At 37.3% G+C, this 13,064-nt stretch overlaps 1 protein-coding gene across 1 annotated transcript; it reads right to left on the bottom strand.

Moving 5' to 3' along the window:
- Positions 1–1,832: 1,832 nt before the first annotated feature.
- Positions 1,833–6,086, bottom strand: RIPPLY2 (ripply transcriptional repressor 2). The gene is made up of 4 exons (XM_011364917.1): positions 5,977–6,086; positions 5,695–5,800; positions 5,314–5,378; positions 1,833–2,104 (listed from the first exon to the last, which is right to left on the bottom strand). Exons 1-4 carry the CDS (start codon positions 6,084–6,086, stop codon positions 1,957–1,959), a joined length of 429 nt encoding a protein of 142 aa, XP_011363219.1. The 3' UTR covers positions 1,833–1,956.
- Between the last annotated feature and the right edge of the window lie 6,978 nt (positions 6,087–13,064).

Here is a 13,064-nt window from a genome sequence, read left to right on the forward strand (position 1 = left end):
CACCATTACACTAAATATATGGAAAAAAATAACACTACTAGAGCATTCTGATTTCTCTGAAACTTTCTCTAAGGTATCAAGCTGTACAAGAAAGAGGAACTTTAAAAGCTAAGGTGTCAAATGCACCTTATGTGGGAGTGGAGAAAAATTCACCTTTAAAAACCCTTGCTAACGGCTGCCATTATGAGTAAAGATGTTAGTAAAGTCTCTTTCCGTTCCATTCACCTGCTCACAAGTTCCTCCTCATCCAACTTTCTGTCTTCCCTGAAAAATACCCACCCCCAATTGCAGTGTAGAACAGCTACATTTAAGAGTTGGATAGGTTTAGTTTGGATGTCATCTCTGCCCTTGAGCAGCCTCATGTAAGGTACTTTAGTATCTCAATGCCTCGCTTTCCCATCTGCATGATGGATTTAGTTTTTAGTAAGGATTAAATGAGATGTCACATGTAAACTACACAATACAGTGCCTGGTTAATAGTAGGCCCTCAATAAATGGGAGTGGCTCTTAAAACTCTTCCAACATAACAACGAGAGAAGCACAAATACTGTGCAGGTAAACAACAATTCCTAATGCTCAAGGTCCAGATCGGGGATCTAGTGAGCTTTTCCCCCGGGAACACACACTTTCTGAGAATAGAATGCAGTGAAGGGAGAAAGTTTTCAGAAGAAATATAATTCTAAATAACTCTCCCCATCCTCCTTCCATTTCTAACTTTTCCTAAGTCTGAAACATGGTTTGAACTTGCCCTATTTCAATTGCCTTGTTCTCAAAGTGCCTGTTAATTAATGTTTGTAATATCTTTTCACCTAGAAGGAAAAGTGTGTGAATATATGTAGCCATTCAAGTGAGAGGCATTTCTTAGCTAGGTAAGAACTTCCCCTCTGCCCATTTTCATTCTGAAATATTATCGGAACACTATTTGCAATTGAAATGCTTATTGTGAAAAAAATTGTTTTTGAGCTAAAAGAACTTCGTTACCATAGTTTACTATGTTACCTTTACTTTGTAAGGTGCTCCTGTTTTCTCTCATTAAAAGATGTATTCTTCTATAAGCCTACTTTAAAACACTAATCACTGAAACTTTATTTCACTTCTCATAAGAAAATGTTAACATGAAACTATCAGGAACAGGAAACCAGAACAAAGGAAGGTGATGTCGTTGGAAAATATTTCATATCTGTCAAATTTCTTAGCTCCCACTGAACAGAAATGGAAATACACTTTAAAATTCTGGCCTTTGTTTCCCCTTTTTTAGACTCTTAGATCATGGCCATTTAAACATTTTAATTCTGGGGATTCTCCAATGTACTGCCATAAGTATTGAACACTCATGTTACTTTGCTATTAGATTTAAGGATAATAGAAGACTATTAAAGTGAGAATTACTTGACTCATCATTTATTAAAAATCCCTAAAACTTAATAGTCTTAACACATATTCCCATTTTCATGATGAACAATGATTTAAAGTGTTTTTCACCATCTGCTAGCAAATTCATAATAATAATTTGTGATTGGTAACACAAGGTGATTTTCTTCATTATCTAATAATACTCATGTATAACTACCATATCCAATGGAAATCAATAAGAATTAACAGATGTTCTAACATTCGGTTCCAAAATGTTGTCATTCTATGAAGTTATAATTAAATATTTGCAAAATTACATCTAAAGAAACTTGTAATTTGATGAAGAGATCAAAATTATCTTTTGTAAGCCCTAAATGTTTACAATACAATCAATACATTTGTAAATGGCACCTATTTTTAGATTCCAGTATTGAATTATAGTGTAGAGATTTTTAAAAAGGCCCAACTACTATAGTAAGTACAAAATATTCATTTTATTAAAAGTTTCTATACAAATAAATTAGTTTAAAAGGATTATGATATATTTGCATCCTAACTTTAAATCCTACAAACTTTTAATGTCATCAAAAGTAACTAATCAGATTAATTTTCACAGATTAGTTCCTCAATTTCATCTTCACTATCAGAATCTTCATAAAATGAAATTGTGGCTTGAATTGGAAAATTTTTCAGAAGAGCTTCTGCTTCTTGATATAAGTAATCATAACACTTTGATTTTGGCCAAAATAGTCTGAAAGAAGCAGACAACATAATTCACTTTATTTTTTCATATTCAAAATCTTTATAGTCACGAAATGTTCAAAGTTCAAGAGCTCTATATATTTAACAATTATTTTCATCATTTAGACAGCCTTAAGATAGTTTTAAAAGCTACTATCACAGCTTTCTTGGCATCTACTTCCCAAAGTATCAATAACTGGTTGATTATTTTAAAAATCTTTATCTAAGCTATAAATTGAGTCAAACAAATTCACACTAAACCTTGTGTGAGCCTAAGATCATATTTAGCTTACTTCAGGCATTGTGGATATATTTATTCTTTAAAAAATACAGAAAGTTTGTCTTCTAATTTGCAAATTCCCTAAGAAAAAAAAAGTCCTACCACTACATTAAAAATTCTGATAGACAAAAAAATATTATACCTCTTACAGGAAGACAGAAATGACCTAGTATTTTGCTTAAAACTCACAGATTTAACTCAGTTACAGTTGTAGCCAAAGTAAGTTTAGGTAAGTACAAAAAGCAATATTTTTAAAGTTCTTCTATGCTCTCACAACTTGAGGTACAAATAGTCTACCTCTGACCCATACCTTGATCCCATCTTCTTCCCCTTTCCCCAGTCAATTAAATTTGGGAACACCACATTGAGACATTAATAATGACACTAGGTTTACACAAATAATTTGCACGTAAACATGATTACCTCAGAATTTAAACTTTCTGAACAATATTAATCTTGCCACCTGGTCTTCTATTATTTTTCAGCCAAAGAAAAGAAAAGAGGAAGGATAAGGCTGAATCACCAATTACATTGCAGTCATTTCATCGTTAATAGCCCAATGTACACACACAATAAAGTGATTCTAACAAAGAGAAGGTACATTATTTTCAGCATACTCCATTTTAAAAGACAGAAAAATAGGCAATGTAGTTTATAAATGTTTTTAGCAAAATGGTAAAACTAATAGTTTGTAATTTTGGTGTCAAATTAGTAACTATCAATAATTCAGTCATTCAATAAATATTTTAGTGCTCTCTTGTGCCAGACATAATCCATAATTCAAAGATAAATAAACTTTGGTTCCTACCCTCAAGAAGTTGATAATTGAGTAAAAATAATCAGAAACTCATAATGCTATTCAAGATGGAAATTAATAAAAATAAAATAAACAGGAGAAATACAAATATATTGCTACAGTAATTCAGAAAAGAAATTGGTTATATAGGAAACAATTGATTATTTTGTAACCAAACTGCCAAATCCAAAGGATGTTGTTTAAGCATTACCATATTCTCCCCAGAATGTTTCACTGTCTTCATTTGTCTTCCAGGAATTTCCTGAATTGCATATTTTCTTGAATTTCCCCCACTCTGCCCCCCACCCGCCACCTCTGAATTTCCCCCACTCCACCCCCCACCCACTCCCCCACCCCATGCTGAGTAATTCTTCTCAATTCCCTTTGTGGACCTTCTTTCTCTGTATACAAGTCAGATGTTGGCCTTCTCCCACGGTCTCTCCTGTCCAACTCCCTAGGGTGACCTGACCCACTGCCATGATCTCCCCAACATTTCACTTACCAAAGGCCTCCAAGTTTGTATTTCTACTTAAGATTTTAATGCTGGGGTCCTGATCTATATATGCATCTCTCTAAAAGAAATTATGGGGCTATGGTATTCATAAATGGAAAATTGGACTCATTATCTTGTTTCTCAAATCTGTTTTAGCACTAACTTCCATTCTGCTAGTACAGCATTCAGTCTAGTCACCAGTCACAAACCTGGGAGCCATTCTGTCCTTTTACCACTTTTTCACCTACCATGTCCAATACACTATAAACCTAATCTGTTTTGTCACCGAAGTAGTCCCCAAATTCACCCAGTCCCATCCCTTATTCTAATGCCCTAAAATAGCTCTTTATCATTCTTGTCTGAACAATTGCAATAACTTCCAATTTCTTTTTTTTTTTTTTTTGGTGTTTTAACTAAGCCTATATACCATTTCTTAGTGATTTTTCTGAAATACACATCCGATCACATCTTCTGGTTAAATCCCGTGAGTAACCCCCAATATCACTTACAGAATAAAGTCCATGGGTTCCCAAAACCACATAGAGGATCAGGACAAAGGTCTGTATGTATCAAGATGTACAAGATCAAGCCTCTGGCTTCCCTGCTGGAATGAGCACATCTTCACACATCCAAATTCCATCTCCTTGATGCTTCCAGGAGTCATGCTGCCCATCACCCTGTTATCTCTCTTTTCCCTTGCTATTTCTTCTGCCCCTACCTCCCTCACCTACTGTCCATCCGGCTAATTTCAAGACTCAGCCAGGTAACCACAATCTATAATATACATTTCCCTGACCCTTGCCACTCCCTCTGGCAGAGTTAGGCACTTCATGCCTTGAACATACTTGTACAACTGACCAAATCGAACTCTATTACAACACCTGCCACAGGGCTATGATTATTTTTTTCCTGTGCCATTCCCTAAGGGCTAGCACATGGTAGGAAATTAAGCAACATGCTTTTCATAAACACATATCCATTTTACAAGCCTCAAATAGCTCTTCACCTAACAGTTCTCCGAAGCAGGCAAACTGCAAAATTAACCTTTCACCTGAATAAAAGCTACAAAGAATTCTACAGAAACGCTGATTTCCTGCAGCTAGAATAGGAAACTAGCTCATTGTTATGCCAAATAACTTGTGTTCCCTTTCATGATCTTTAGTAATCTTTACAATTTTCATCATATTTTCATTTTCTCTTACATGTCAAGCTCAGTTGCTGTAACACTACAACTGTGAACACCACTATTCTGCTTTGCAAGATTAAAATGGACACATTTTGCTTTACGTGAAGTCAATTTCATTCGGACTCCTTGGCATTAAAAAAAAAAAAAACACCTGTTTTGCATGCACAAAATGTCGCGATTCAACTTTTACTATACCACCCACTTTCTCTCTTTCTAATATATTCCTTAAGCTTTTACTGAGTATGCACTGATTAACAATTCTTTCAGAGAAGAGCGTGAGCTCCTACATTTTTCAATTCGATGAGTAATGGATCTTTGGGACTGGGCACATAAAATAAGCTTCAAGACAGATTTGGCAAGAGAGAAAATCTGCAGGACCGGTTGCTGAGCTGCGTTGTGCGATGTACCCGGCTCTTCCCTAGGGTTGGAGGAGGGGAAGTCTTTCGGTTTGGCCTATCACTTACCTGACTGGGTGTCTGTATTGGGAAAGTTTTCCAAAAGCTTCAGTCATTCCGGGGCCATTGGGCATCTAGGGACGTAAGGAGAGGAATCACAGTTATCACTCACCTTCTAGAAACTGGAAACGAACGTGACCGAGTCTTCCTCGCGCCCGCAGAGAAAGGTGACCCCAGAGCTCTCAGCAGCCTCGTTCTCAGTACGATCCGTGCGTCGGAGTTGCTCTGGAGGACACACGCGCCGTATCAACACCGACAGGGCCACCGGCAGGCGAGATCTTAAGCGAGGGGCAGGCCGGGCGCGTGGCCTCCTTTGGGCCAGGTGATCTCAGCCTTGGTGGATCAACTGCACCCCTCCGAGGCGCTGCCCGCCACGCGCCGCTCACTCACCGCCTCCGCGGCATGATGCGGGGCCTCCTCCTCCTCCTCCTCTTCCTCCTCCTCCTCCTCCTGTTCGCCTCGAGCGTCAACCCACGGTCTCCAGAAGCCTCCGGATCTGCGGGGTAGGGAGCAAAGGCGTGCAGAGGAGACGTGAGCCCAACCCGTCAGAACCGATCGCAGCCAGGCGAAGGCTCGGGGATTGTGGGGGGCGGAGTGCGGAGGGGAGGAGCTGGGTAGCGCGGTAGGGTAGGATAAGGTGGGGAGGCGCAGGGCCACGGCGAAGCTCTGTACCCGGAGTCCGCGCCCGCGCTCGGGAACTGGCCACCGGCGGCAGCGGGCAGGAGGCGGTGGCAGTGCGCACACTCGCGGTCTCCGCTCTCCGAGCGCACTGCGGTCTCCATGGTGCAGCGAGGCGCGGCAGACCGCGGTTGCCAGCGGTTGCCAGCTCTCCCGCAAATCTTGCCCCTTCCACCCACCAGGCCCGAACCCCGAGCTTATATAGCCCCCGCAGCTTGCTGCATATTGAGAGGTTCGCTTCCTCTCCGCCCCTCTCTGCCTTGCTAGCCGCATAAACAAAAAGGCTGCGCGTGAAGGCGCAGTGGGCTGAACCTGGGTGTGAACGCGTGCAATTCCCAAATGGCCCGGGAAGGAGTTTGTCGAGCGAGTGTTAATCGCTCTTCACACATGGCTGCAGGGAAAAACAACATTCACCCGAGCAGCCAATTTCCAAGTGAAGAGGTTAGGAGGGGATAAAATTAAGCGATTCTACACGTTTTGTGTATTTCTACAAAAAGGCAAAGTGGCTGGTAATTGCTTGACTAGCCTAGTCTCACGGCTTTTTTGGACTTTGGCAAATGAAACTGGTTCTGTACCCCTTACTTTAAAAGCTGGGATACGAGTAAATTAAAAGGAATAGCCTTAACTCTTTCTCCTTCTGGCACAATACAAGATGGGTGAATGAACGAACTAATGAAAGGAATATCGCGGTTTTGCTTTTTTTAATACATGTATTAGTCTAGGTTCATACCTCTGCCTATTATTATTTGAAGATAATAAAAAAGTCACACGAGATGAATTATATAACCTTGACCGTTCCAGTGAAGAGAGCCAGAGACTGGAGTCATATGATTTATTATATTACCTTCTCATACCTTTGTGATTTTCCCCAACATTTTATCAGTGTCCCTTGAAGATAAGTCTTGAGTTTCAGCTATACAATTCTGTCACTACTTGGCATTTTATCACCCAGTGATTATTAAAATTACTTTGTGGAGTTGGGTATGTGTGGAATGATAACGAAATCATAAAAAGTTGTGTTGTGTGACAAGTTAGTCAACCTCTTTGTGCTGTTTCTCTTATTTCAGCTAACCCTCACTCACTACAGAGGTCCACTGACCTTGTTAAAAAAAAAAAGCATTATGCTTCAAAGGAACAATTTATAAATACCATAAACAATTTATAAATACCATATTCTTTTCAAAGATGTTTTAAATAAAGGAGCTGACTTCATCTTAAAAGTTGTAGATAAAGACCTTGAATGTAAACTATAATGTCTCTTCTATTCATTCAGTTACTGCATAGCAAAATAACCCCTTTAATTAATACCTAAGGGCCTATAATGATCTATTTGTCAGGAAGGTGAAATATAGTTTGCTTCAGATAAGCTACAATGCTTAACACATAGTAAGCTCTCAACAACTTTTAAGCTATTTAAAAAATATATAAGCCCTTAACAGATGTTAAGTTATCTGGTCAAATGGCTTATCATTTCAGTTCTGTAAACATCTCTTGGGGTATGTGTAATATGCTAAGTACTGTACTTTCCAGATATAATGGTGAATAAGATATTTCCCCCTATCCACAAGAAGATTATGGTCATTACTATCTATAGCCATCACGATGGCCACATAGGCAAATGTTTGTTGTTGTTGTTGTTGTTTTTAAGTGGCATATTCAATAACAAAAGCACATTTTATGCAGAGAAGTGGCATGAGAGAAGGAATAGGTATGTCTGCTTGGGTCAACCATGAAATCCTTCTTAGAGTAAATGAAATCTAAATTAGGATTTCTAGAAGGATCAGTCAAGAGATAATATAGTCTGTGTGTGTGTGTGTGTGTGTGTGTGTGTGTGTGTGTGTGTGTGTGTGTGTGTGTGTGGTGCTGGAGTGGGAAGAGAAGGAACAGTGCTTCTAGAGTGTGTGTGTGTGTGTGTGTGTGTGTGTGTGTGGTGCTGGAGTGGGAAGAGAAGGAACAGTGCTTCTAGAGTTAGGTATTTCTGGAGCAGAGATGTGGCTGAGGAGATAGAAAAGACTTGGACTATGAAGAGCCTAATATACCATGACAAAGCATTTTGGCTTTATTCTGCAAGCAATGGTAAAAAGTTTTAAGCAGGAGAATGGAATGGTTACATTTTATAAAAATCACTCTGGCAGCCATATGGAAGATGTTTTAGGGAAGGCTGATAGTGGAGGCAAGATCATTTACAAAGTTCAGGCAACAGAATGAAAAGATGTATACTAAGGATACGAATGAAAGAATATATTTGAGGGATACTTAGGGAGTAGAATCTACAGAACTAACCAAATCATAAAATGTGGGTAGACATGACAGTGGCGTTTAGATATGCTCCCAGGTTTCGAGCCTGGTTAAGTGGGTAGATGGTGATGGCTCAAACAAAGACACAGAAAACAGGGAATGTAGAAGGAAGGACAGGTGAGATTTTTTGTTGTTGTTTTATCCTATTAACAGTGTGAAGGGAAAAAATTAATAACTTTGGGATCTTGAATCAGTCAAGTCAGGCTGGGCTATGTGGCAATAATGAATAACTCTAAAATCTCACAGTCTTAAAATAATAGAGGTTTATTTTTCACTCATGCTATATGTCCATTTTTAGTTGGTGGGAGATCTGCTCCACATCATCTTCACATAAGGATACAAGCTGATGGAGCCTCTTTCCTCTGAAATGTTTCCAGTTGTCATAACAGGAGAAAGGGAATAAAATTATGTGTGCCAGTTTTTAAAGGCTTCTACCTAGAAGGTGACACACAGCATTTCCAATGTTTCATTGGCTAAAATGAGTAACATGACACACCTAATTTCAAAGGAGCAAGGAAGTACAATTCTACCATATATCCAGAAAGAAGAGAAACAGAAATAAACAGCAGATACAAGTACCATAACCTGCCCTTATGGTTACCAAAAATTCAGTTAACTTTCCTTCTTACACATAAAATACAATCATCCCAAAGAAAGGAACCCAGACAAGACCTAGTAGATTTCAGAGGGCTTACTTAGCAACACAAAGGTGGAGAAGATATCTAGGGGACAGCAAGAGATATGAGATCTGGAGTTCAGTAGACTTTAGGGCTAAAGACTTAAATATGGGAGTCACTAAAACAATAGGAATTGATTGGTTTCCCAGAGAAGTTTGTAGCTTGGGAACAGGACCAAGGACAGAGCTCTGAAGAGCAATATTTGATTGTAAACTGAGTATACAAAAATAAATAAAAAAAAACAAACAAACAAACCAAGATTTGCTGTAAAGAAATGGTGAAGGTGGTAGAAGGTGTATTTGTGGTGGAAAGAGCAAGTGTGGTGGAAACACAGGATGGAAGAATTCCTACAAGGAAAGAAAGGTCCAAGGCATTAAGTGCCAAGGGATCAAACAAGATAAGGACATATGCTAATTAAACTTGACTATTAAAGAGTTTATGTGACTTTCAAACAACATCTTGAGTGTATGGGAACAGAAGTCTTTTCACAGTAAGTTGGAATGGAGTGGTGAAGTAATAAAAACAATGAAATGAGGCTACCCTTTTGAGAAGAAAAAAGAGAGAAGGGGAATGCTGGGTAAGTAGAGGGGTTTTGTTTTTAGAGTATAAGAGAGAGGATAAGATGAAGAGAAGAGGCAGGAGAAAAGAGGTCTACAGAGAGAGGGGACTGGATGATGGCTTATGGTCTCCTAGGAGGAAGGAAGAAATGAGGTCAGTAGCCCTGGGGAAGGTTCTCATGCAGTTGGAGAATGTGCATCCGTGATGACAGTAATCCATGTCTGGGAACACTGGAAAAACAAATTTAATCAAGGTGACTAGATCTGGTGTGGAGGAGGAGTATAATGTGATAATGAGACGTGAGTCTGAGAGAACATCTATTGTTTTAAAATTGTGGGAGAAAAAGAATGCATTACTAGAAAGTAAAAAGGGAGAACCGATTAATAAATGTACCAAATTAAGGTAAACCGAGAAATAGAAATACATATTATTAGAACTAGAAAATCTTAAATCTTCCATTGATAAATTTATTATATTTATGCCACTCATTTATACAGATTTTGAAGTTGATTTCCAGTGTGGGCAGGCCAATATAACTTATTCAAGTTACATTTTAAATTTATTTTAGAATTCTATGTGAGTCTCACTAGTGCATTGAAAATATTTGCTTTTTAAAATTGAGATAAAATTGAAATATAACATTATATTAGTTTCAGGTATATAACATAATGGTTTGATATTTGTATATATTGCAAAATGATCATCACAATAAGTCTGATTAACATCCATGACCACGCATAGTTACAAATTTCTTTTTCTTGTGATGAGAACTTTAAAATCGAATCTTAGTAACTTTCAAATATGTATTACAGCATTAGTAACTATAGTCACCAGGTGTACCTTACATCCCCAGGACTTACTTTATAACTGGAAGTTTGTAACTTTTGACCACCTTCAGCTATTTTGCTCATCCCTACCTCTGCCTCTTTCTGGCAACCACAAAAATGTTCTCCATATCTATGAGTTTGGGTTTTTTGTTTGTTTGTTTGTTTGTTTGTTTTTAGATTTCACGTATAGATATTTTTCTTTCTCTGTCTGATTTCTTTCACTTGGCATAATGCCCTCAAAGTCTGTTTATTTTGTCACAAATGGCAGGATTTCCTTCTCTTTTATGGCTGAATTGTGTGTGTGTGTGTGTGTGTGTGTGTGTGTGATCACATCTTCTTTATCCATTCATCATCCATTGATTGATTCTTAGGTTGGTTCCATGTGTTGACTATTGTAAATAATGCTGCAATGAACATGGGAGTGCAGATATCTCTTCGATATCCTGATTTCATTTCCTTTGGAAGAATACCCAGAAATGAAATTGCTAGATCATGTGGTAGTTCCATTTTTTGAGGAACCTCCATACTGTTTTCTATAGTGGCTGCACCAATGTACCTTCCCACCAACAGTGCCAAGTGTTCCCTTTTCCCCACATCTTCACCAACACTTGTTATTTCTTGTCTTTTTGATAATAGCCATTCTATCACCTCAAGACAATATCTTATGGAGGTTTTGATTTGCATTTCCCTATTGATTAATGATGTTCAGCAGCATTTCATATACCTGTTAGCCATCTGTATGTCTTCTTTGGAAAAATTTCCATTCAGATCCTCTGCCCACTTTTAAATATAATTGTTTTGGGTTTTTTTTCGAGTGGGTTGCTATTTAGTAGTATTATTTCTTTCTGTATTTGGATCTTAACCCCTTCCCCTTTTCAGATATATGATTTGCAAATATATTCTCCCATTTGGTAGGCTGTCTTTTTATTTCGTTGATGATTTCCTTGACTGTGCAGAAGCTTTTTAGTTTGATGTAGTTCTACTTGTTTATTTTTGTTTTTCTTGCCTTTGCTTTTGGTGTCAATGCCAAAACATCATCACCAAAACAATGTCAAGTTGCCTACAGCCTATGTTTTCTTCTAGGAGTTTCTTGGTTTCAGACCTTATATTAAAGTCTTTAATCCATTCTGAGTTGATTTTTATGAGTAGTGTAAGATAATGATCCAGTTTCATTCTTTTGCATGTGGCTGTCCAGTTTTCCCAGCACTATTTATTGAAGAGACTGTCCTTTCCACCTGGTATATTCTTGGCTCTTTTGTTATAAATTAATTGACCATATATACATAGGTTTAATTCTGGGCTTTCTATTCTGTTCTAATGATCTATGTATCTGTTTCTTATGCCAATACCATACTGTTTTGATTACTATGTTTTTGTAAAATAGGTTGAAATCAGGGAGCATGCTGTATTCAGCTTTCTTCTTCTTTCTCAAGATTATTTTGGCTACTTGGGGTCTTTTGTGGTTACATACAAATTCTATTTCTTTGAAAAATGTCATGGAATTTTAATGGCATTGCATTGAATCTACAGATTGCTTTAGGTAATATGGGTATTTTAGCAATATTAATTCTTTCAATCCACGAGCACAGGATATCTTTCCATTTATTTGTGTTTCCTTCAAATTATTTCATCAACATCTTATAGTTTTCAGTTTTATATATCTTTCACCTCCTAGATTAAATTTATTCATAGGTATTTTATTCTTTTTGATGCAATTTTAAATGGGACTATTTTCTTAATTTCTCTTTCTGATGATCACTATTAGTGTACAGAAATGCAGCTTATTTTTTACATTGATTTTGGAACCTGCAACTTTATTGAATTTGTTTATTAGTTCTAATGCTTTTTTGGTGGTATCTTTAGGGTTTTCTACATATAATATCATCTGCAAATAGAGACAGTTTATTTTTTCTTTCCTAATCTGTACACCTTTTATTTCTTTTTGGAGCTAATTGCTCTAGCTAGGACTTCCAATACTGCATTAAATAAAACTAGTGAGAGTGGGCAATCTTGTGTTGTTCCTAATCTTAAAATAAAAGCTTTAAGCTTTTCACTATTGAATATTATGTTAACTGTGGGTTTGTCATATACGGCCTTTATTTTGTTGAGGTATGTTCCTTCTATACCAACTTTATTGAGAATTTTTATCATAAATGGATGTTGAATTTCATCAAATGCTTTTTATGCATTTATTGATATGATCATATTATTTTTATTCTTTATTTTGTTCATGTGATGTATCACTTGGCAGATATTTAAACTTCTTTGCATCCCTAGAATAAATCTCACGTGTTCATGGTATGATCTTTTTAATGTATTGTCGAATTTGGTTTACTAAAATTTTGTTGAAGAATTTTGCATCTATGTTCATCAGACATATTGATCTATAATTTTCATTTTTCTGTAGTATCCTTGTCAGGTTTTGGCATCATGGTAATAGTGGCCTCATAAAATGAGTTTGGAAATATACTCTCCTCTTCTACTTTTTTGGAACGGTTTGAGATGAACTGATATTAATTCGTCTTTAAATGTTTGAGAGAATTCACTAATGAAGCCATCTCGGTCCTGGACTTTAGTTTGGTGGGTTTTTTGATTACCGATTTAATCTTCTTACTAGTATTCAGACTGCTCAGTTTTTCTATTTCTTCATAATTTAGTCTTGGTAGGTTATATTATTCTAGGAATTTATCCATTTCTATAATACATGCTTTACATCAGGGGT

The sequence above is a fragment of the Pteropus vampyrus genome, unplaced genomic scaffold (genome assembly GCF_000151845.1).
Source record: "Pteropus vampyrus isolate Shadow unplaced genomic scaffold, Pvam_2.0 Scaffold102, whole genome shotgun sequence".
Taxonomy (NCBI): domain Eukaryota; kingdom Metazoa; phylum Chordata; class Mammalia; order Chiroptera; family Pteropodidae; genus Pteropus; species Pteropus vampyrus.